This window comes from Physella acuta, unplaced genomic scaffold (assembly GCF_028476545.2).
Source record: "Physella acuta isolate Inbredline_101_S28 unplaced genomic scaffold, ASM2847654v3 ptg000608l, whole genome shotgun sequence".
NCBI lineage: Eukaryota > Metazoa > Mollusca > Gastropoda > Physidae > Physella > Physella acuta.
The window spans coordinates 650,534-674,063 of NW_026732127.1; the positions used below are offsets into that span (position 1 = coordinate 650,534).

General features: G+C 38.9%; 1 protein-coding gene across 1 annotated transcript; it reads right to left on the bottom strand.

The window, feature by feature from the left end:
- Window positions 1-1,948: 1,948 nt before the first annotated feature.
- Window positions 1,949-22,618, bottom strand: LOC131947825 (rho guanine nucleotide exchange factor 1). Its single transcript, XM_059309162.1, has 20 exons — window positions 22,533-22,618; window positions 21,581-21,692; window positions 20,319-20,361; window positions 19,465-19,490; window positions 19,163-19,302; window positions 18,747-18,893; window positions 17,857-17,936; window positions 16,072-16,197; window positions 15,559-15,676; window positions 14,282-14,460; window positions 13,423-13,556; window positions 12,188-12,288; window positions 10,559-10,646; window positions 10,140-10,202; window positions 9,585-9,769; window positions 7,055-7,233; window positions 5,940-6,067; window positions 3,770-3,858; window positions 3,277-3,382; window positions 1,949-2,334 (listed from the first exon to the last, which is right to left on the bottom strand). Exons 1-20 carry the CDS (start codon window positions 22,570-22,572, stop codon window positions 2,208-2,210), a joined length of 2,211 nt encoding a protein of 736 aa, XP_059165145.1. The 5' UTR covers window positions 22,573-22,618; the 3' UTR covers window positions 1,949-2,207.
- Window positions 22,619-23,530: the final 912 nt, after the last annotated feature.

The following is a 23,530-nucleotide window of genomic DNA, read 5'->3' on the forward strand; positions in this document are numbered from 1 at the left end:
CATTGAAGAAGTGGGCAGTGTGTTAATGAGTCCACAAGAAATGATTTGAACATAGTGATACACACGTAATATGCACATAATGATACATGCAATACGCATGATAGACACCAACCCTGAGTGATGAAAAACATTAGTTTTTTTACTTTCTCGCACATATAACCAGAACATATACAACATATTCTTTCTGCCACCTCTTTCATAAGGTGGGCAAAGAGACAGCGAAACCTTTCCCCTTCCTAAAAAGGTGAAAACAAAAAATAAAAATCCTTTATAATTTGAAGCTGATCAAAATATAATAAACAAATTTGATTTCTTTAACTTTAACATGTTTAAGCAAAGAATGATTTTATTGATTATATTTATATTGAGGAAAGTAAGCTTGTTATATATATATATGTGCTATATTCAACGGTGGATGTTTGATTACTAAATGAGCTGTATTCTTTGTGGATTTGACTATTGTAAATAAAGTTGTGAAATGAAACAGCCGTTCATCAACTATCTTTGACAGAAAGAACTCCCAATAACATCTAGTTGTCGCCACCACAACATAGATTGTTACATAGGTGTCAAAAATAGTCGCCACCACAACATAGATTGTTACATAGGTGTCAAAAATAGTCGCCACCACAACATAGATTGTTACATAGGTGTCAAAAATAGTCGCCACCACAACATAGATTGTTACATAGGTGTCAAAAATAGTCGCCACCACAACATAGATTGTTACATAGGTGTCAAAAATAGTCGCCACCACAACATAGATTGTTACATAGGTGTCAAAAATAGTCGCCACCACAACATAGATTGTTACATAGGTGTCAAAAATAGTCGCCACCACAACATAGATTGTTACATAGGTGTCAAAAATAGTCGCCACCACAACATAGATTGTTACATAGGTGTCAAAAATAGTCGCCACCACAACATAGATTGTTACATAGGTGTCAAAAGTGGCCAACGTTTGTTACAGGAGGTAATAGGCTTGCTAGGTGGAATATTTACACACGAGTTAGAACCCCTGGTATGTTTTACAGGCTTGCCAGGTGGAATATTTACACACGAGTTAGAACCCCTGGTATGTTTTACAGGCTTGCCAGGTGGAATATTTACACACGAGTTAGAACCCCTGGTATTTTTTACAGGCTTGCCAGGTGGAATATTTACACACGAGTTAGAACCCCTGGTATGTTTTACAGGCTTGCCAGGTGGAATATTTACACACGAGTTAGAACCCCTGGTATGTTTTACAGGCTTGCTAGGTGGAATATTTACACACGAGTTAGAACCCCTGGTATGTTTTACAGGCTTGCTAGGTGGAATATTTACACACGAGTTAGAACCCCTGGTATGTTTTACAGGCTTGCCAGGTGGAATATTTACACAAGAGTTAGAACCCCTGGTATTTTTTACAGGCTTGCTAGGTGGAATATTTACACACGAGTTAGAACCCCTGGTATGTTTTACAGGCTTGCCAGGTGGAATATTTACACACGAGTTAGAACCCCTGGTATTTTTTACAGGCTTGCTAGGTGGAATATTTACACACGAGTTAGAACCCCTGGTATGTTTTACAAACTAACTTCCTGAATGACATGTACCAATCCAGACATGCTGATGAGAATTTTAATTTTATATTTTCTGATGTTGACCTACTTTCAAATCTTGTTAATTGTTTATTAATTTTGTTTATTATTGTGTCTTTCATATATTGGAAGTTCAAATTGTTATTCTACACTGTACGCTCACATACATTTTTAAAAAAATTCATAGTAGACTTGATGACATCTGTACAATGTCATCAAATACCTTAATCAAATTAATGTCTGTATAATATGTCATCAAATCATCAACTACCTTAATCAAATTAATGTGTGTGCAATATGTCACCAAGTCATCAACTACCTTAATGATTAATGTCATAATCCAAACCAAAATCCCATGAGAAAGCAGACATTAGTTTTTTAATGTTTTAGAGCAGATTTAAAAACAATTTTTTTCTTGTTTTCCAGGTGCTCTGTAGACTTCTTGTTTCATATTTGACAGCTGTTTTTTGACATTTGACTGCTGTCTTGTGACATTTGACTGCTGTTTTGTGACATTTGACTGCTGTTTTGTGACATCTGACTGCTGTTTTGTGACATTTGACTACTGTTTTGTGACATTTGGCTGCTTTTTTGTGACATCTGACTGCTGTTTTGTGACATTTAGCTGCTGTCTTGAACCACTAGACTGCTGTCTTGAACCTCTTCATCGCTGTCTTGAACCACTTCTTGATACCAGAGCTGTGTCGTGACTTCCTCCACTGAGGTGTTGTTAATTAGCTGGCACCACCTAATTAGCCAATCAAAAGTAAAGTTTTACAAACGTTTTCTGATAGGCCTAATTATATATTATTTAACTCAACTGTTAGTGTATAATTACTTAGGTTAAAAACTAATCAATCAATTTGGACTAAACAATGCTACCAAAGAGTTGACAAATAAATCAAACAAATATAAAAAATAATTTACAGCAAGAAGCTTTAAATGCACTGAAAATAAGAAAATAAAACTAATTTGCAATCTTTAATCAAAGGTTTTGTCACTAAAATATGTAAAACATCTCATGAGCAGCCAAAGCTTTTATTAAAGAAAGCAAATTAATTTCATTATCTTATTTTCAGTACATTTTAAAACTTGTTGCTATAAAGGTTTTTTATATTTGTTTTATTTCTAAGTGTTTTATTTTCTACTTTTTAATGATTTCTAATTTATGAAGTCGACAAGACAAAAAATATTTGTTTTAAAAACCACCAGTAGCTCGCAATATGTGCAAGATGTTTATCAGCCGCGTGAAAGCAGCCGTCCGTGACCGTACTATACACTACAGACCAACAGTTTTGTTACCTCCCCTTAGTTTCAAATAGTTTAAAAAACCTTATTATCTTCACTAAATAGCCTTCACTAGACCGACCAGCTATTGTAAAAATTCTCGTGATCACATTCTAGCTAGTTATCTCCCCTTCTGTTATCAAATATAGTAATCTATTCAGTGATTTAATTATGTTATCTCCCCTTAATTTCAAAACCATCTAATTAATTTTATATGACTAATTAAACATCTATTTGAATTTAAAAAATAGATAGACTTGTATGGTCATTGAAGTGGAAAGTATCTAGAAAGATTGAATGAAATTGATGCATTAGAAGTGGGTCAAAATTACGTTCCAAGATTTGCCACAAACTCACAAACAGACATTGCAAACGAAATAAAAGCTTGTAAAAATGTGTTTACTTCTGACAGAGTTCTGTAGAAGGTGCTGAGAACTCAAATAGCTGAGGACTTCTTTCAGATACTTCACTTCTCCCAGATGTAGATACTACAAAGAAACTTGTGCTATCTGGGGAAATACAGATCAATAATCACCCACAATCAAACAGGTAAAATCTTATCTAAATTTAACAGATGAATAATCACCCACAATCAAACAGGTAAAATCTCATCTAAATTTAACAGATGAATAATCACCGACAATCAAACAGGTAAAATCTCATCTAAATTTAACAGATCAATAATCACCCACAATCAAACAGGTAAAATCTTATCTAAATTTAACAGATGAATAATCACCCACAATCAAACAGGTAAAATCTCATCTAAATTTAACAGATGAATAATCACCCAAAATCAAACATGTAAAATCTTATCTAAATTTAACCCCTTTCCTAAATAACTGTAATAAAATTGTCTGTAACAAAGCTACAATTGCTGAAACTTTGAGACGTACCTGAAGCTAAAGTCTGGGCAAATAAATGATTCCTCTCCAGCACTGGATGGATGACTTGCTCACCTGACACATGTGACTTGAGGACATACCTGTCGTACAGGTGGAGTAGAGTGGTCAGTGGAGCGGAGGTGATGGCTAAGTTGTTAACTACTTTTTATAAATCTTGATTCAAACATGGGATCACTTTAACCTGGGATTCTTTAACCTACCCCCACCACTCACCCTGCCTACCCCCACCACTCACCCTGCCTACCCCCACCACTCACCCTCCCTACCCCCACCACTCACCCTGCCTACCCCCACCACTCACCCTCCCTACCCCCACCACTCACCCTGCCTACCCCCACCACTCACCCTGCCTACCCCCACCACTCACCCTCCCTACCCCCACCACTCACCCTGCCTACCCCCACCACTCACCCTCCCTACCCCCACCACTCACCCTGCCTACCCCCACCACTCACCCTCCCTACCCCCACCACTCACCCTCCCTACCCCCACCACTCACCCTCCCTACCCCCACCACTCACCCTCCCTACCCCCACCACTCACCCTGCCTACCCCCACCACTCACCCTCCCTACCCCCACCACTCACCCTCCCTACCCCCACCACTCACCCTCCCTACCCCCCCCCCCCCCCCCCACTCACCCTGCCTACCCCCACCACTCACCCTGCCTACCCCCACCACTCACCCTCCCTACCCCCACCACTCACCCTCCCTACCCCCACCACTCACCCTCCCTACCCCCACCACTCACCCTGCCTACCCCCACCACTCACCCTGCCTACCCCCACCACTCACCCTCCCTACCCCCACCACTCACCCTGCCTACCCCCACCACTCACCCTCCCTACCCCCACCACTCACCCTCCCTACCCCCACCACTCACCCTGCCTACCCCCACCACTCACCCTCCCTACCCCCACCACTCACCCTCCCTACCCCCACCACTCACCCTGCCTACCCCCACCACTCACCCTGCCTACCCCCACCACTCACCCTCCCTACCCCCACCACTCACCCTCCCTACCCCCACCACTCACCCTGCCTACCCCCACCACTCACCCTGCCTACCCCCACCACTCACCCTCCCTACCCCCACCACTCACCCTCCCTACCCCCACCACTCACCCTCCCTACCCCCACCACTCACCCTGCCTACCCCCACCACTCACCCTCCCTACCCCCCCCCCCCCACTCACCCTGCCTACCCCCACCACTCACCCTGCCTACCCCCACCACTCACCCTCCCTACCCCCACCACTCACCCTCCCTACCCCCACCACTCACCCTCCCTACCCCCACCACTCACCCTCCCTAGCCCCACCACTCACCCTCCCTACCCCCACCACTCACCCTCCCTACCCCCACCACTCACCCTCCCTACCCCCACCACTCACCCTCCCGAACCCCCACCACTCACCCTGCCTACCCCCACCACTCACCCTGCCTACCCCCACCACTCACCCTCCCTACCCCCACCACTCACCCTGCCTACCCCCACCACTCACCCTCCCTACCCCCACCACTCACCCTGCCTACCCCCACCACTCACCCTCCCTACCCCCACCACTCACCCTCCCTACCCCCACCACTCACCCTGCCTACCCCCACCACTCACCCTGCCTACCCCCACCACTCACCCTCCCTACCCCCACCACTCACCCTCCCTACCCCCACCACTCACCCTCCCTACCCCCACCACTCACCCTCCCTACCCCCACCACTCACCCTACCTACCCCCAACCTGCCTACCCCCACCACTCACCCTCCCTACCCCCACCACTCACCCTGCCTACCCCCACCACTCACCCTGCCTACCCCACCACTCACCCTCCCTACCCCCACCACTCACCCTCCCTACCCCCACCACTCACCCTCCCTACCCCCCCCCCCCACTCACCCTCCCTACCCCCACCACTCACCCTGCCTACCCCCACCACTCACCCTCCCTACCCCCACCACTCACCCTCCCTACCCCCACCACTCACCCTGCCTACCCCCACCACTCACCCTCCCTACCCCCCCCACTCACCCTCCCTACCCCCACCACTCACCCTGCCTACCCCCACCACTCACCCTCCCTACCCCCACCACTCACCCTGCCTACCCCCACCACTCACCCTGCCTACCCCCACCACTCACCCTCCCTACCCCCACCACTCACCCTCCCTCCTCTGTGTGAAGCAGCACCAGTCTGTCCTGGAACAACATGACCCACAATTCCACTGGGTGTCCACTCACAAGACTCCAGGTCAAGCTGCCCTCAAAAACCAGATCTGTGGCCTGCAGGCTCTGAAACACAAGCTCTCTCTTACAACTAGATGTAAAGTTTGTTTCTATTGTTGTTTAGAAAAAAGACCAACAAGGCACTACAAAAAAGACCAACAGAGCACTACAAAAAAGACCAACAAAGCACTACAAAAAGACCAACAAAGCACTACAAAAAAGACCAACAAGGCACTACAAAAAAGACCAACAAAGCACTACAAAAAAGACCAACAAAGCACTACAAAAAGACCAACAAAGCACTACAAAAAAGACCAACAAGGCACTACAAAAAAGACCAACAAAGCACTACAAAAAAGACCAACAAAGCACTACAAAAAAGACCAACAGAGCACTACAAAAAAGACCAACAAAGCACTACAAAAAAAGACCAACAAAGCACTACAAAAAAGACCAACAAAGCACTACAAAAAAGACCAACAAAGCACTACAAAAAAGACCAACAGAGCACTACAAAAAAGACCAACAGAGCACTACAAAAAAGACCAACAAAGCACTACAAAAAAGACCAACAAAGCACTACAAAAAGACCAACAAAGCACTACAAAAAAGACCAACAAAGCACTACAAAAAAGGCCAACAAAGCACTACAAAAAAGGCCAACAGAGCACTACAAAAAAGACCAACAAAGCACTACAAAAAGACCAACAAAGCACTACAAAAAAGACCAACAAGGCACTACAAAAAAGACAAACAAAGCACTACAAAAAAGACCAACAAAGCACTACAAAAAAGACCAACAGAGCACTACAAAAAAGACCAACAAAGCACTACAAAAAAGACCAACAAAGCACTACAAAAAAGACCAACAAAGCACTACAAAAAAGACCAACAAAGCACTACAAAAAAGACCAACAAAGCACTACAAAAAAGACCAACAAAGCACTACAAAAAAGACCAACAAAGCACTACAAAAAAGACCAACAAAGCACTACAAAAAGACCAACAAAGCACTACAAAAAAGACCAACAAAGCACTACAAAAAAGACCAACTTGGATAAGCGTCAGGGCTGGGTCTGCCATCAGCTCCACCTGGAAGTGAATCATCTGGTCTTGTATGACCTTCACCTTCTGGGTGTGTGTGCCACAGGTGGGGTCAAGATTCACCTGGCTCAGTATCTGTAGACAATGTTTCATGGCAGTCTGCAGTTCTGTAGCCTGGGTATGTGAGGCTGGAAAATATTTACTTTAGTTCTTTACACTGAGTAGCCTATATGATACTGGAAAATATTGTATTTACTGCAAGCTTTTCTAATGTAACTATAATGACTGAAGCTGTGTTCTTGGATTATAAAAATAGCTTAATAAAGGTTTGTTATTGTGCTAAAGTATGGCTTAATGAAGATTTATAATTGGGTTATAAATGTGGTATAATTAAGGTTAAAATAGGGCTATAAATGTGGTTTAATGAAGGTTTATAATAGGGCTATAAATGTGGTTTAATAAAGGTTTATAATTGGGCTATAAATGTTGTTTACTTAAAGTTTATAATTGGGCTATAAATGTGGTTTAATAAAGGTTTATAATTGGGCTATAAATGTGGTTTAATGAAGGTTTATAATTGGGATATAAATGTGGTTTAATAAAGGTTTATAATTGAGCTATAAATGTGGTTTAATGAATGTTTATAATTGGGCTATAAATGTTGCTAAATTAAGGTTTATAATTGGACTATAAATGTGGCTAAATTAAGGTTTATAATTGGACTAGAACTGTGGCTAAATTAAGGTTTATAATTGGACTATAAATGTGGCTAAATTAAGGTTTATAATTGGACTATAAATGTGGCTAAATTAAGGTTTATAATTGGACTAGAACTGTGGCTAAATTAAGGTTTATAATTGGACTATAAATGTGGCTAAATTAAGGTTTATAATTGGACTATAAATGTGGCTAAATTAAGGTTTACCACCCCGGTGGAAACTCAGTCACATGTTGGAATAGGACGTTAATGAACAGAAGTCTCAAGGAGGACAAGAAGGCGACTTGTAGGAAAAATCTACCGGCTGTAGTAAATGCATACAATAGCTGTATTTATTTAAGTAGACGTTACAGCCCATATTGCCTTTTCTTCGGTCATCCTCCAGGGCTGCTCATCGATTTTGCTTTTGGGGTCGTTGTGGGAGGGAAGAAACAGTGAACACCGACACAATATATACAAAGACTAAAAACCCAACTGAAGTCGGCATATGGACGAGCAGCTGAAATGGCGTCCAAAGCGGCTGACCGAAACAAAGCCATGTATGATATTTCCGCGCGCGATTATGTTGGATGCAAACCAATTTACAATATCTGTATTACCTAATCAAGATTACACTTTGTGTTACCTAATCAAGATTATCGTTTGTGTTACCTAATCAAGATTATACTTTGTGTTACCTAATCAAGATTATCGTTTGTGTTACCTAATCAAGATTATCGTTTGTGTTACCTAATCAAGATTATACTTTGTGTTACCTAATCAAGATTATACTTTGTGTTACCTAATCAAGATTATACTTTGTGTTACCTAATCAAGATTATACTTTGTGTTACCTAATCAAGATTATACTTTGTGTTACCTAATCAAGATTATACTTTGTGTTACCTAATCAAGATTATCGTTTGTGTTACCTAATCAAGATTATACTTTGTGTTACCTAATCAAGATTATCGTTTGTGTTACCTAATCAAGATTATACTTTGTGTTACCGAATCAAGATTATCGTTTGTGTTACCTAATCAAGATTATACTTTGTGTTACCTAATCAAGATTATCGTTTGTGTTACCTAATCAAGATTATCGTTTGTGTTACCTAATCAAGATTATCGTTTGTGTTACCTAATCAAGATTATACTTAGTGTTACCTAATCAAGATTATCGTTTGTGTTACCTAATCAAGATTATACTTTGTGTTACCTAATCAAGATTATACTTTGTGTTACCTAATCAAGATTATACTTTGTGTTACCTAATCAAGATTATCGTTTGTGTTACCTAATCAAGATTATACTTTGTGTTACCTAATCAAGATTATCGTTTGTGTTACCTAATCAAGATTATACTTTGTGTTACCGAATCAAGATTATCGTTTGTGTTACCTAATCAAGATTATACTTTGTGTTACCTAATCAAGATTATTGTTTGTGTTACCTAATCAAGATTATCGTTTGTGTTACCTAATCAAGATTATACTTTGTGTTACCTAATCAAGATTATCGTTTGTGTTACCTAATCAAGATTATACTTTGTGTTACCTAATCAAGATTATCGTTTGTGTTACCTAATCAAGATTATCGTTTGTGTTACCTAATCAAGATTATCGTTTGTGTTACCTAATCAAGATTATACTTTGTGTTACCTAATCAAGATTATACTTTGTGTTACCTAATCAAGATTATCGTTTGTGTTACCTAATCAAGATTATACTTTGTGTTACCTAATCAAGATTATACTTTGTGTTACCTAATCAAGATTATCGTTTGTGTTACCTAATCAAGATTATACTTTATGTTACCTAATCAAGATTTTTCAGTTAGTTACCTAATAAAGATTGTAGAGGGGAGTCAGTTTTGGGCAGGGGGTAGTTGAACATCTGGTCAAGCATATCAGTAGCCTGCATCAGTTCATCACTGTCATCCATCAGTCCATCACTGTCATCCATCAGTCCATCAGTGACATCATATGGTCCATCTATTACATCCAGATCCATATCTGATGTTTTTTGTCTGATGAAAAAATTCAAATCATCCTTGGTTTGCTCCATTATGCAGAATACATATTGTAGACTACATAAATAGATAAACAGAATGCATCTTCTAGACTACCTAAATAGATCAGAATACATCTTCTAGACTACATAAATAGATAAAGAGAATATATCTTCTAGACAAAAATAGTTGGATAAACTTGAGACATTCATTGTTGTAGCAAATATTAAACGTATCACTTTTAAACTGATCTAACATGTATGAGATACGTGAGCCATGCATCTAGGACAAAGAACAAATATTAAACTTATCACTTTCCCATTGATCTAAAACGTATGAGATATGTGAGCCATGATTCCAGGGCAAAGACAGTTAAGATATGGCTTACTTAGTGTTGAAACTTTTTTTAAGTTTCATTTTTTCTGACTGTTCATTGATCAAGCCACACCACCTAAGGGAAATAACCAAGTAATTACAACTCAAAAATAAGGTAACCACAATTATAGAACATTGTTAGATTTATTAAATAAGTTTAAGTTGTATTGCTAAAGAAAATCAAAAGTTAGCTATCAGAATTTTTTTAAATGTTAGATTAGGTAAATAAAGTTATGTCATGTGACAATGATATACAAAACCTAACCGGTCACGTGAGACAATGATATACAAAACTAACCGGTCACGTGAGACAATGATATACAAAACCTAAACTGTCACGTGAGACAATGATATACAAAACTAACCAGTCACGTGAGACAATGATATACAAAACTAACCGGTCACGTGAGACAATGATATACAAAAACTAACCGGTCACGTGACTGTTGTGATTCAGTTTTTAGCTCAAACAAAAGGGGCCTCAACTGCGACATGTACACTAGAAAAAATGTGGTTTTGTCTGAGGAATGTACATCATAAAATATGTGGTTTTGTCTGAGGAATGTACATCATAAAATATGTGATTTTGTCTGGGGAATGTACATCATAAAATATGTGGTTTTGTCTGGGGAATGTACAACAGAAAAAATGTGGTTTTGTCTGAGGAATGTACATCATAAAAAATGTGGTTTTGTCTGAGGAATGTACATCATAAAATATGTGGTTTTGTCTGGGGAATGTACATCATAAAATATGTGGTTTTGTCTGGGGAATGTACAACATAAAAAATGTGGTTTTGTCTGAGGAATGTACATCATAAAAAATGTGGTTTTGTCTGAGGAATGTACATCATAAAAAATGTTTCGTCTGAGGAATGTACATCATAAAAAATGTGGTTTTGTCTGGGGAATGTACAACAGAAAAAATGTGGTTTTGTCTGAGGAATGTACATCATAAAAAATGTGGTTTTGTCTGAGGAATGTACATCATAAAAAATGTGGTTTCGTCTGAGGAATGTACATCATAAAAAAATGTGGTTTTGTCTGAGGAATGTACATCATAAAATATGTGGTTTTGTCTGAGGAATGTACAACAGAAAAAATGTGGTTTGGATTGGGGAATGTACACCAGAAAAAATGAGGAGAATACAATGGGATGTTGTTTGTAAACTAAACCTGTGTTTTGTTTAGGGGAATACACCAGATTTTGGTTTATAAATTTAAAGTGGTTTTGTCTGAGAAGTAAACAAAAATATTTACACTTAATAAAATCCTAGCTTTCACTAAGTATGATGAAGTTCCCATATAGATCAAAATTGTATCAAAAAGTATATCTTGAGGGTATGCAATCATGAGTACATTGATTGTTATAGGACATGTATTGATAACAGCTTAAACATGACATGTAAGCACTAGATACAGTTAGAAAAAATTTCATAAAAAACGTTTTAACATCAAGCTTTTAAGTAATAATGCACTAAAAATTAGTAAATAAAATATACAATACTATTTAAATAACTATATGGAATTGTGTGAGTCACTTTAATATCTTTGGATGCCTTTACTAATATTTAGGAAGAGACCTACGCTTTTCTTTATAGCTATTTAAATAGTAGTGTATAATTTATTTTCTACTTTTTAGTGCATTATTACATAAAAGCTTGTTATTAAAACTTTTTTTTTTGGAATTTTTTTTCAGTACTTTGAATTTTCAAAATTTACAATAGAGTTGCATGACTAAAAACCATGCGCACCAAATGAACGTGATGACGTGTCTAATAGTGCGGAATAGTTTGATGAGAAAGCCTACTAATTTGGACACAATTTTAATTTATTCATAAAAAATTAATCAGGCCAAACCATTAAGTCAAATTTAATGTCATGTTGCATTGTCTTCATGTCTTGACCCACGTGCCATCGTTGAAACAAATCTGTCAGTTAGAAGTGTCCAAAATTTTGTTTGGGCGTTTCTATCTAGACTTACGACAGACAGAGACAGAGAGTTAAATAAAAGCTTGTAAAAAGCAACACAATTCAATTAAAAGAAAGAAAATGGCCAAACCTGCAGCTGATACCTTGGCCAAAAGTTTTTCGGCCACCAACACAGGATAATATAAGGTCTTGAGGCCATTGACTATATCTTGATGACATTTCAATAAATACCTGTAAATACACAACATTTACCTGTAAATACACAACATTTACCTGTAAATACACAACATTTACCTGTAAATACACAACATTAACCTGTAAATACACAACATTTACCTGTAAATACACAACATTTACCTGTAAATACACAACATTTACCTGTAAATACACAACATTTACCTGTAAATACACAACATTTACCTGTAAATACACAACATTTACCTGTAAATACACAACATTTACCTGTAAATACACAACATTTACCTGTAAATACACAACATTTACCTGTAAATACACAACATTTACCTGTAAATACACAACATTTACCTGTAAATACACAACATTAACCTGTAAATACACAACATTTACCTGTAAATACACAACATTTACCTGTAAATACACAACATTTACCTGTAAATACACAACATTTACCTGTAAATACACAACATTTACCTGTAAATACACAACATTTACCTGTAAATACACAACATTTACCTGTAAATACACAACATTTACCTGTAATTACACAAAAGATACCTTTATTTACTTAACATAAAAAACATACATTTTAATTGCACAACACATACCTGCAATTATACAATACATAAATGTAATTATACAAAACATACATTGTAATTACACAACACATAACAGCGATTACACACTATGTACCTACACTAACAGTTTGAATCTGAAATCTCCAAACAAAAAAAACCTTCACATATTACAGTTGGACAGTTAACGCAGTGTGGGAGGAATTAAAGTGGTCCTGCTGGACTTCTAAACACAGGACATGATAGGACCCAACAGGACATGATAGGACCCACAGAACATGATAGGACCCACAGAACATGATAGGACCCAACAGGACCTAAGAGGACATGTTAGGAGCCAACAGGACATGATAAAACACAGCAGGACACAAGAGGACATGATAGGACCCACAGGACATGATAGGACCCAACAGGACATGATGGGACACAGCAGGACATGATAGGACCCAACAGGACATGATAGGACCCAACAGGACATGATAGGACCCAACAGGACATGATAGGACCCAGCAGGACCCAAGAGGACATGATAGGACCCAACAGGACATGACAGGACCCAACAGGACACAAGAGGACATGAGTGACCACCCACTTGTCTCTATACACCTGCAGCAGGACCATCTTGTCCCCCATCAACAGAGCCAGTAGCTCCAGTGGCTGGTGTGTGTGACGTATCCATGTCATGTGACCATCATGTGTTAAGTTCTCCCTCACTAGGTCCAGGGTCTGTAGAGAAAAAGAAAATGCCCTACACACTGATATCAATTTTAACTATTTATTAAAGAAAGATAATTACTTAGGTTTAAAGAAGGAAAAATAAAGAGTTGATGTTTTCAGGCAAAAAATACGCTTCTGTCTGGAAAACTAATGATAAGCATTACTTTCCATGAGTTCTTATTCATAGAAAACGAAATTACATCCATTTTTCTACAAAAATCATGGATGGGATTAGTCTGAGTATAAATACTTTAATGTTAGTTAATTTTAAAATGTGGCGACATAAACATTTAGACGCGGCCGTTGAACGGCATTCCGCAGTGTTAAAAAAAAAAGCTGTTTTGCGAAATGTTTTATAAAAAAAATTCTATAATATACAAAATCAATCTAATGTGAAAACTACAAGAAGTAAATACAATGAAAAATGGCCGCTCTAGCGTTATCATGACCTAGATTTAAGATTAAAAACTTGGATTCCAAAAACAACGAATTAAATAGAGACAATTTATTGGAAGCTGGGCGCGTTGTTACGGTATGGCAGGCCGACCTGTCAACCGTTGAGAGCATCGTTACGGTCTCAAAGAGTTAAGAAACACATGAGCTCTACTTCACCTGTTCTATGGATCTTTAGGTCTAAAAGGGGAACTAATGTTACTTTACATTTTTAAAATGGTAGATATAGCCAGCTGGTTGAGACAACCAACTATTTAAATCAGAAGATGACAACTCCTTGCCTTTATATGAGATAACTCTGGAACATTGCCAGCATCAATGTCACGTCTCTCCAATCTATTTTTGATTTCTCTCAGCTTGGTGAAGGATGTTAAATCAGGCAATTGACTGTTGACCAGTGCAACAATTTCTTTACATCGCTGGACAGCGCATTCAAGGTACTTGGACTCATCTGTAGAGGCTGTAGACAGACAACTGGAATTTCTGATAGGGGCTGTTTATAGAACACACACAGACCAACATATAGAACAGACACAGACCAACATATAGAACAGACACAGACCAACATATAGAACAGACACAGACCAACATATAGAACAGACACAGACCAACATATAGAACAGACACAGACCAACATATAGAACAGACACAGACCAACATATAGAACAGACACAGACCAACATATAGAACAGACACAGACCAACATATAGAACAGACACAGACCAACATATAGAACAGACACAGACCAACATATAGAACAGACACAGACCAACATATAGAACAGACACAGACCAACATATAGAACAGACACAGACCAACATATAGAACAGACACAGACCAACATATAGAACAGACACAGACCAACATATAGAACAGACACAGACCAACATATAGAACAGACACAGACCAACATATAGAACAGACACAGACCAACATATAGAACAGACACAGACCAACATATAGAACAGACACAGACCAACATATAGAACAGACACAGACCAACATATAGAGCAGACACAGACCAACATATAGAACAGACACAGACCAACATATAGAACAGACACAGACCAACATATAGAACAGACACAGACCAACATATAGAACAGACACAGACCAACATATAGAACAGACACAGACCAACATATAGAACAGACACAGACCAACATATAGAGCAGACACAGACCAACATATAGAACAGACACAGACCAACATATAGAACAGACACAGACCAACATATAGAACAGACACAGACCAACATATAGAACAGACACAGACCAACATATAGAACAGACACAGACCAACATATAGAACAGACACAGACCAACATATAGAGCAGACACAGACCAACATATAGAACAGACACAGACCAACATATAGAACAGACACAGACCAACATATAGAACAGACACAGACCAACATATAGAACAGACACAGACCAACATATAGAACAGACACAGACCAACATATAGAACAGACACAGACCAACATATAGAACAGTCACAGACCAACATATAGAACAGTCACAGACCAACTTGTGGGTGGAGCAATCCATACTTACACTGTGTGTACTTGATTAAAGTGCTTATCAGAAGATGGTACTTGGTCAATCTCTGCATCTGACAAGCCAGCATATCTTTGAGCTGTCTGCGTTGGCATCTTGGGTTCAATTCAATTTGCTTCAATTACATGAAAATAATACATTTTATTTTTATGTAACTTTTCAAAAGTGCATAACATTATGTCATTTTAGTTCCTGAAAGATGTCTGGAAATTTAGCAATCCTTCTTATTTTTTTATTTAGTCTTGGAATTTATATAAACAATGTGTGTTTATGTCTATGTAAGTCTTTCGCTTTATGTATATATACAACTAAATATAAATATATATATTATATATATTTACAAATATAAAGAAAAAGAGAGCGACTAAGAGAGAAATGTATCTATGTAGACACAGTGTTTCACCCTAAGTGAGCTAGGACGGTCACATGTGACGTTAAATCTCTGTCTATCAGTACTACTCTAATTAACCAATTAACGAATGAGTTACAGCTGCATCTTGCCATCCCTACCTGAATGAACTCTTGAAGCTTTTTATCTGTTTTCACCAAGATATTCAGATCCTCCAAAGCAAATTGTTGATCTTTGATGAACTCGAGGGATATTTGGCCCAACTTTTCACCTGAAGTGCCTTCAAACTTTACGTAAACATAAAATAGCACATTGACATAATTCAAGTCATATTGTATTAGTTACAAGTTGACTAAAAAAACATATTACAGTACAGTATCTACAGATCAACGTTACATCACAGTCTATTCACAGTTCTCATAATTAACTTCCAATAAAATGTTCATACATTTTAGCACATGATAGATGGTTACTTGAAACTTTGGTAAGAAGAGATATTTACTATAACACTTTTATAATAGTGTGCTAGAAAAATAAGACCTAGATCAGCAACTTTTCCATGTTCAATTATCTTAAAATTAAAAAACAAAAAGTAACCAAAACTCTAATTATCTAATTTACTAATTATCAGACAACAAAGTGATTCTTGTCTAGATTCCAATACTTGAATTAACTTCCCTTATGGAAATGTTTTCATTAAGGGAAAAAACAATTATGTTTTAAGTTTTAAGTAGGCCTACTCACTTAATGATTAATGACCTAATTAATGTCTAAGTCAATTTATTATATATAATTCTTATAAACTTATAAACTAATATTAATATAGACTATAGATAGATAGGGCCTATCTACTTCAATTAGCCAAGTGAGAATCTAATGATTTGATGTTGAATCAATTTATTTATTTGATATAGATCTATTTCCATTGTCACATTGTGGCTGGCTTTCTTTATGGTTTTGGAACTATAGATTTCTAGATTCTAGATCCATCTAAAATCTAAATCTAGAACTAGATCTAGATCTAGAGTTGTAACTTAAATTTTACTTAAATGGAGGCGAGCGAGTTGACGAGATTCCTTCCATAATGTTGTTGTCATGGAATAAAAACGTGTTTTTTTAGATTTAGACAGTAAAAAAAAATAAAAAATAAAAACTTAAGCCTAAAATTAATTTAGAAATTTTATATTCTTAGAATAAATGCTATAAAAGTTGCAAATCCAGAGAACTTGAAAATAATTTGTTGAGTTTAAGGCTACATTTCTATTTATTTTCATCAAGCCTAAGTTATAACCGGATGTTTCACTTTCGTAAGACAAATATTGATTGGCTGAACAGTAACTTAGTAATCGATAACTATTTGTTTACAAAACTTTGCAGATCAAGTTTTTAAATTACAATGCAAATTTAAAACCCCATGACCTAGTTTTCTATTTTTAGCTTACAATGTGTACAATAAAATCTATGGCAGCCTATCCAATAGCAGGATGCCATGTTTATGTCGCCATTACACGTGAAAACCAAATTGTTTTTGCTTTTTTTTTAATTTTTATTTAGTTACCGAAAATATTATAAACATCAAATACATCCAAACTTTAGTAAAGTCCGAAAAAAACCAGACAGGCAGGATTTTATAACCATATTAATTGTAACTACGCCGTGCATGATTTTTTAATGAATTTATACACCTCTCAAATACCTTTGAGACTTTTCTCGCTGGTGTCCATTAATGCCTAGCCTGAGGTCTATCTTGGTCTTGAAACTTAAGACTATCTTCAGCTAAGCCGCTGCTGATGATTGAATAATAGACACATTCTCTAGCCTAGTAAGATCTACTAATAGAAATAAACTAAATCTAGTATAGATCTAGATCACTTCGACTAGATCTAGACTCTAGATCTAGAATATAGAATCTAGTTACAAGTTAAAATACAACTAAGATTCCTAACCAAATTGTACAAGACACAGCCTACTTCCGGTTGTCTACCATCGGTGTTGACTGAATCTCTGATGGCCGTGACAAAAGCTCCTAGTGACAGCAAAAACAACAAAAATTTGGTTACCAGAGATTTGAGTTTTTATTGGAATAATACAAATGTAAAATTATTTGACATATTTTAGTGTTAACTGCCTGCTGCAACTGTATAAACAGTTGCTGCCGTTTTGTTAGCAGCCTACTGTCCTGACGTCAACAGCCTACTGTCTTGACGTCAAAAGTCTATTGTCCTGACGTCTAACAGTCTACTGTCCTGATGTGACGTCAACCGCCTACTGTCCTGACGTCAACCGCCTACTGTCCTGACGTCAACCGCCTACTGTCCTGACGTCAACCGCCTACTGTCCTGACGTCAACAGCCTACTGTCCTGACGTCAACCGCCTACTGTCCTGACGTCAACCGCCTACTGTCATGATGTGACGTCAACCGCCTACTGTCCTGACGTCAACCGCCTACTGTCCTGACGTCAACAGCCTACTGTCCTGACGTCAACCGCCTACTGTCCTGACGTCAACCGCCTACTGTCATGATGTGACGTCAACCGCCTACTGTCCTGACGTCAACCGCCTACTGTCCTGACGTCAACAGCCTACTGTCCTGACGTCAACCGCCTACTGTCCTGACGTCAACCGCCTACTGTCATGATGTGACGTCAACCGCCTACTGTCCTGACGTCAACCGCCAACTGTCCTGACGTCCACCGCCTACTGTCCTGACGTCAACCGCCTACTGTCATGATGTGACGTCAACCGCCAACTGTCCTGACGTCCACCGCCAACTGTCCTGACGTCCACCGCCTACTGTCCTGACGTCAACCGCCTACTGTCCTGACGTCCACCTACCGTGCCACGTCATCAGCTCCTGCAGGCGAGGGAAAAGTTTCCTGGCCAAACCAGCGACGACGTCCTGTTGTCTCAGCATGGGTTGACGGAACAGTCGGTCTAGGGCCCTCAAGCATTTGACGTGGGTCCTCTCTGTTTCCAGGATCTCTGGGGGTCAAGGTTATCAAGGCTCATCATTGGTCAACGTAAATACACATCATTGGTCAAAGTAAATACACATCATAGGTCAAAGTAAATGCACATCATTGGTCAACGTAAATACACATCATTGGTCAAAGTAAATACACATCATTGGTCAACGTAAATACACATCATTGGTCAAAGTAAATACACATCATTGGTCAACGTAAATACACATCATTGATCAACTTGACTCAGTCAGGACTGATTGGTACACAAAACAAAAAGCGACTGACCTTTGATGACCTCTCGACGCTTGACCTCCATGGGTTCAAGGTTGGGTTTGATTGAGTAGAGTGACGTCATTTGGGGATAATCGTCGTTATCTGAATCATCTTGTTCAGACTTCCGTTCCATAGTAGGTACTCGACTTTTACTTTAAGTAGAAGAAATCTACACGTATGTATGTGTATGCATGTATGTAAATATATATATATATATATATATATATATATATATATATATATATATATATATATATAAAGATATGGCATATCGTTCTTATCTAGATTGTATAAAAGAGGAAATCTATACTTACTGGACAGAGTTATATGCGGTATGTACCTGAAAAGCAGAACAGCTATAAAGTATTCATATGCACCTGGATTAGGCATCTATGGAAACGTGAAATGAAAATCTGACTTCCCTGTTGTACGCTCACAATTCTCACAATACACAACGTTAAGACAACAGCGTGACATCAACATTTAAGACAGCTGTATGACAACATGTAGCTCATACATACCTGGAGTTATCTAACACCGCAAGTATCTGCAACCTAAGTACACATATTGTTTTACATCTAGGACAATGGACACGGATCACTGACTTTAACTACCCTTAATTCTTTTTTTAACAAACTTTCTCGGCCAACCGTACCTATTTTAAAAGTTTTATTTAACGCCCCAAAAGGTAAATAAAGTATATATATATATATATATATATATATATATATATATATATATATATATATGTATATATATATATATATATATATCTATATATATATATATATATATATATATATATATATATATATATATATATATATATATATATATATATATATATATATATATATATATATATATAATATCAAGACAGATAGAGGACAGAAAATGGTAGATAAATAGATGGATATCGATATAGGTATAAAGGTGTTTTGCGGTGTCTATAATTGGTTCACCCAATATTTGTTACACCTAACCATCATTCAATACATTTGGTCGATGGGGGGGGGGGGGGGGGAATGTTATACTCATGTTCCAACATTAAAAACACCTCCACGGGAATTTTACGTTTTGAGAATGTGTATTAATTCCCCGTTGAATTCGAACTAAAAACACACTGACAGCACAAGTTTGATTAAAATGTAATCAAACCAAATCTTACTTCCGGTTTTTTTCTGCCCACCGGATACAAGCTTGGCTCCGACCTGGAAACGTAAAAGATATTCAACTATAGCTGCAGCTAGTAAAATATGTTCAACTATAGCTGCAGCTAGTAAAATATATTCAACTATAGCTGCAGCTAGTAAAATATATTCAACTGTAGCTAGTAAAATATATTCAACTATAGCTGCAGCTAGTAAAATATATTCAACTGTAGCTAGTAAAATATATTCAACTATAGCTGCAGCTAGTAAAATATATTCAACTGTAGCTAGTAAAATATATTCAACTATAGCTGCAGCTAGTAAAATATATTCAACTGTAGCTAGTAAAATATATTCAACTATAGATGCAGCTAGTAAAATATATTCAACTATAGATGCAGCTAGTAAAATAGATTCAACTATAGCAGCAGTTAGTAAAATATATTCAACTGTAGCTAGTAAAATATATTCAACTATAGATGCAGCTAGTAAAATATATTCAACTATAGCTGCGGCTAGTAAAATATGTTCAACTATAGCTGCAGCTAGTAAAATGTATTCAAGTATAGCTGCGGCTAGTAAAATATATTCAACTATAGCTGCAGTTAGTAAAATATATTCAACTATAGCTGCAGTTAGTAAAATATATTCAACTATAGCAGCAGTTAGTAAAATATATTCAACTATAGCAGCAGTTAGTAAAATATATTAAAGTATAGCTGCAGCTAGTAAAATATATTCAACTATAGCTGCAGTTGGTAAAATATATTCAACTATAGCTTCAGCTAGTAAATTATATTCAACTATAGCTGCAACTAGTAAAATATATTCAACTATAGCTGCAGCTAGTAAAATATATTCAACTATAGCTGCAACTAGTAAAATATATTCAACTATAGCTGCAACTAGTAAAATATATTCAACTATAGCTGCAGCTAGTAAAATATATACAACTATAGCTGCAGTTAGTAAAATATATTCAACTATAGCTGTAGTTAGTAAAATATATTAAAGTATAGCTGTAGCTAGTAAAATATATTCAACTATAGCTGCAGCTAGTAAAATATATTCAACTATAGCTGCAGTTAGTAAAATATATTCAACTATAGATGCAGTTAGTAAAATTTATTCAGCTTTTATTTTCTACACATGCACCTGAAGATGCAGCTAATGTGCTACACATAAATTAAACGATGTAGCTAATGTGCTACACATAAATGAAACGATGTAGCAAATGTGCTACACATAAATGAAACGATGTAGCTAATGTGCTACTTACCGTGCACGCTGACTTGCGCTGAGTTTCCCAGATGTTCTCGATCCCACAGCTTTAGTCCGTGACTCATACAAGCTGACCAGGTAACTGACCGATTGTACCAGGGGGCTATAGCCTGGGGGTGGTAGACGTGATAGGTCAACAGCAACAACCACAGCAACAACAACAGTAGCAACAACAGCAACAGTAGCAACAACAACAGTAGCAACAACAACAGTAGCATCAACAACAACAACAACAACAACAGTAGCAATAACAACAGTAGCAACAACAACAGTAGCAACAACAACAGAAACAACAACAACAACAACAGCAACAGTAGCAACAACAACAACAGCAGCAACAACAACAGTAGCAACAACAACAGAAACAACAACAGTAGCAACAGCAGCAACAACAACAGAAGAAACAATAACAGAAACAGTAACAACAGCAACAACAACAACAACAGCGGAAACAACAACAGTAGCAACAACAGTAGCGACAACAACCAACCAACAGAGAACTACAACAACCTAGTGTGAGTAGTGTGACCAACTACTGGTGTAAAATCAAGACCACCAGTCCACTAGACACTGAGTGGTGGCGTGGCTAAGTACTCCAACACTTCACAGCTTGCTAAAAAAAACTTGGGATTTTTATTCACTTCGACTAGAATCCGGGATACCCTGATACTTCCTTTTGTTGGTGCAAAAGTTGCGGATGTTGCAAAACAAATCATTAGCACGTCAAGAAAATGTAATTAAATTGGTTAGCGAATAATCGCTTAAATGATCTGGACAGTTAGCTTGACAATTGATGTTACCGTCAATTCATTACCCCGTACCCCACCCCCTAAGTCACGTTAGTGAAAGTAAAGGCAGCTGAGCATAGTACTCACTACATATCCTTTATATGCCGAGGTCACAGAAACTGGTAGTTCTATAAATAGTAATTTGAAAAATGTAAAAGTTACCTTGACCTTGAGCTGCACCGATGAAGTCATAATACTGCATGGTTGGCTGACGATTCGGGTGGAGGGTTGGTAGACTGGGTGGAGGGTTGGTGGACTGTGGGTGGAGGGTTGGTGGTGGGCTGGTGGACTGTGGGTGGAGGGTTGGTGGACTGTGGGTGGAGGGTTGGTGGACTGTGGGTGGAGGGTTGGTGGACTGTGGGTGGAGGGTTGGTGGACTGTGGGTGGAGGGTTGGTGGACTGTGGGTGGAGGGTTGGTGGACTGTGGGTGGAGGGTTGGTGGACTGTGGGTGGAGGGTTGGTAGACTGTAGGTGGAGGGTTGGTAGACTATGGGTGGAGGGTTGGTGGACTGTGGGTGGAGGGTTGGTGGACTGTGGGTGGAGGGTTGGTGGACTGTGGGTGGAGGGTTGGTGGAGGGTTGGTAGACTGTGGGTGGAGGGTTGGTAGACTGTGGGTGGAGGGTTGGTGGCGGGCTGGTGGACTGTGGGTGGAGGGTTGGTGGACTGTGGGTGGAGGGTTGGTAGACTGTGGGTGGAGGGTTGGTGGCGGGCTGGTGGACTGTGGGTGGAGGGTTGGTGGACTGTGGGTGGAGGGTTGGTGGCGGGCTGGTGGACTGTGGGTGGAGGGTTGGTGGACTGTGGGTGGAGGGCTGGTGGACTGTGGGTGGAGGGTTGGTGGACTGTGGGTGGAGGGTTGGTGGCGGGCTGGTGGACTGTGGGTGGAGGGTTGGTGGCGGGCTGGTGGACTGTGGGTGGAGGGTTGGTGGCGGGTTGGTGGACTGTGGGTGGAGGGTTGGTGGCGGGTTGGTGGACTGTGGGTGGAGGGTTGGTGGCGGGCTGGTGGACTGTGGGTGGAGGGTTGGTGGCGGGTTGGTGGACTGTGGGTGGAGGGTTGGTGGCGGGTTGGTGGACTGTGGGTGGAGGGTTGGTGGCGGGCTGGTGGACTGTGGGTGGAGGGTTGGTGGACTGTGGGTGGAGGGTTGGTGGCGGGCTGGTGGACT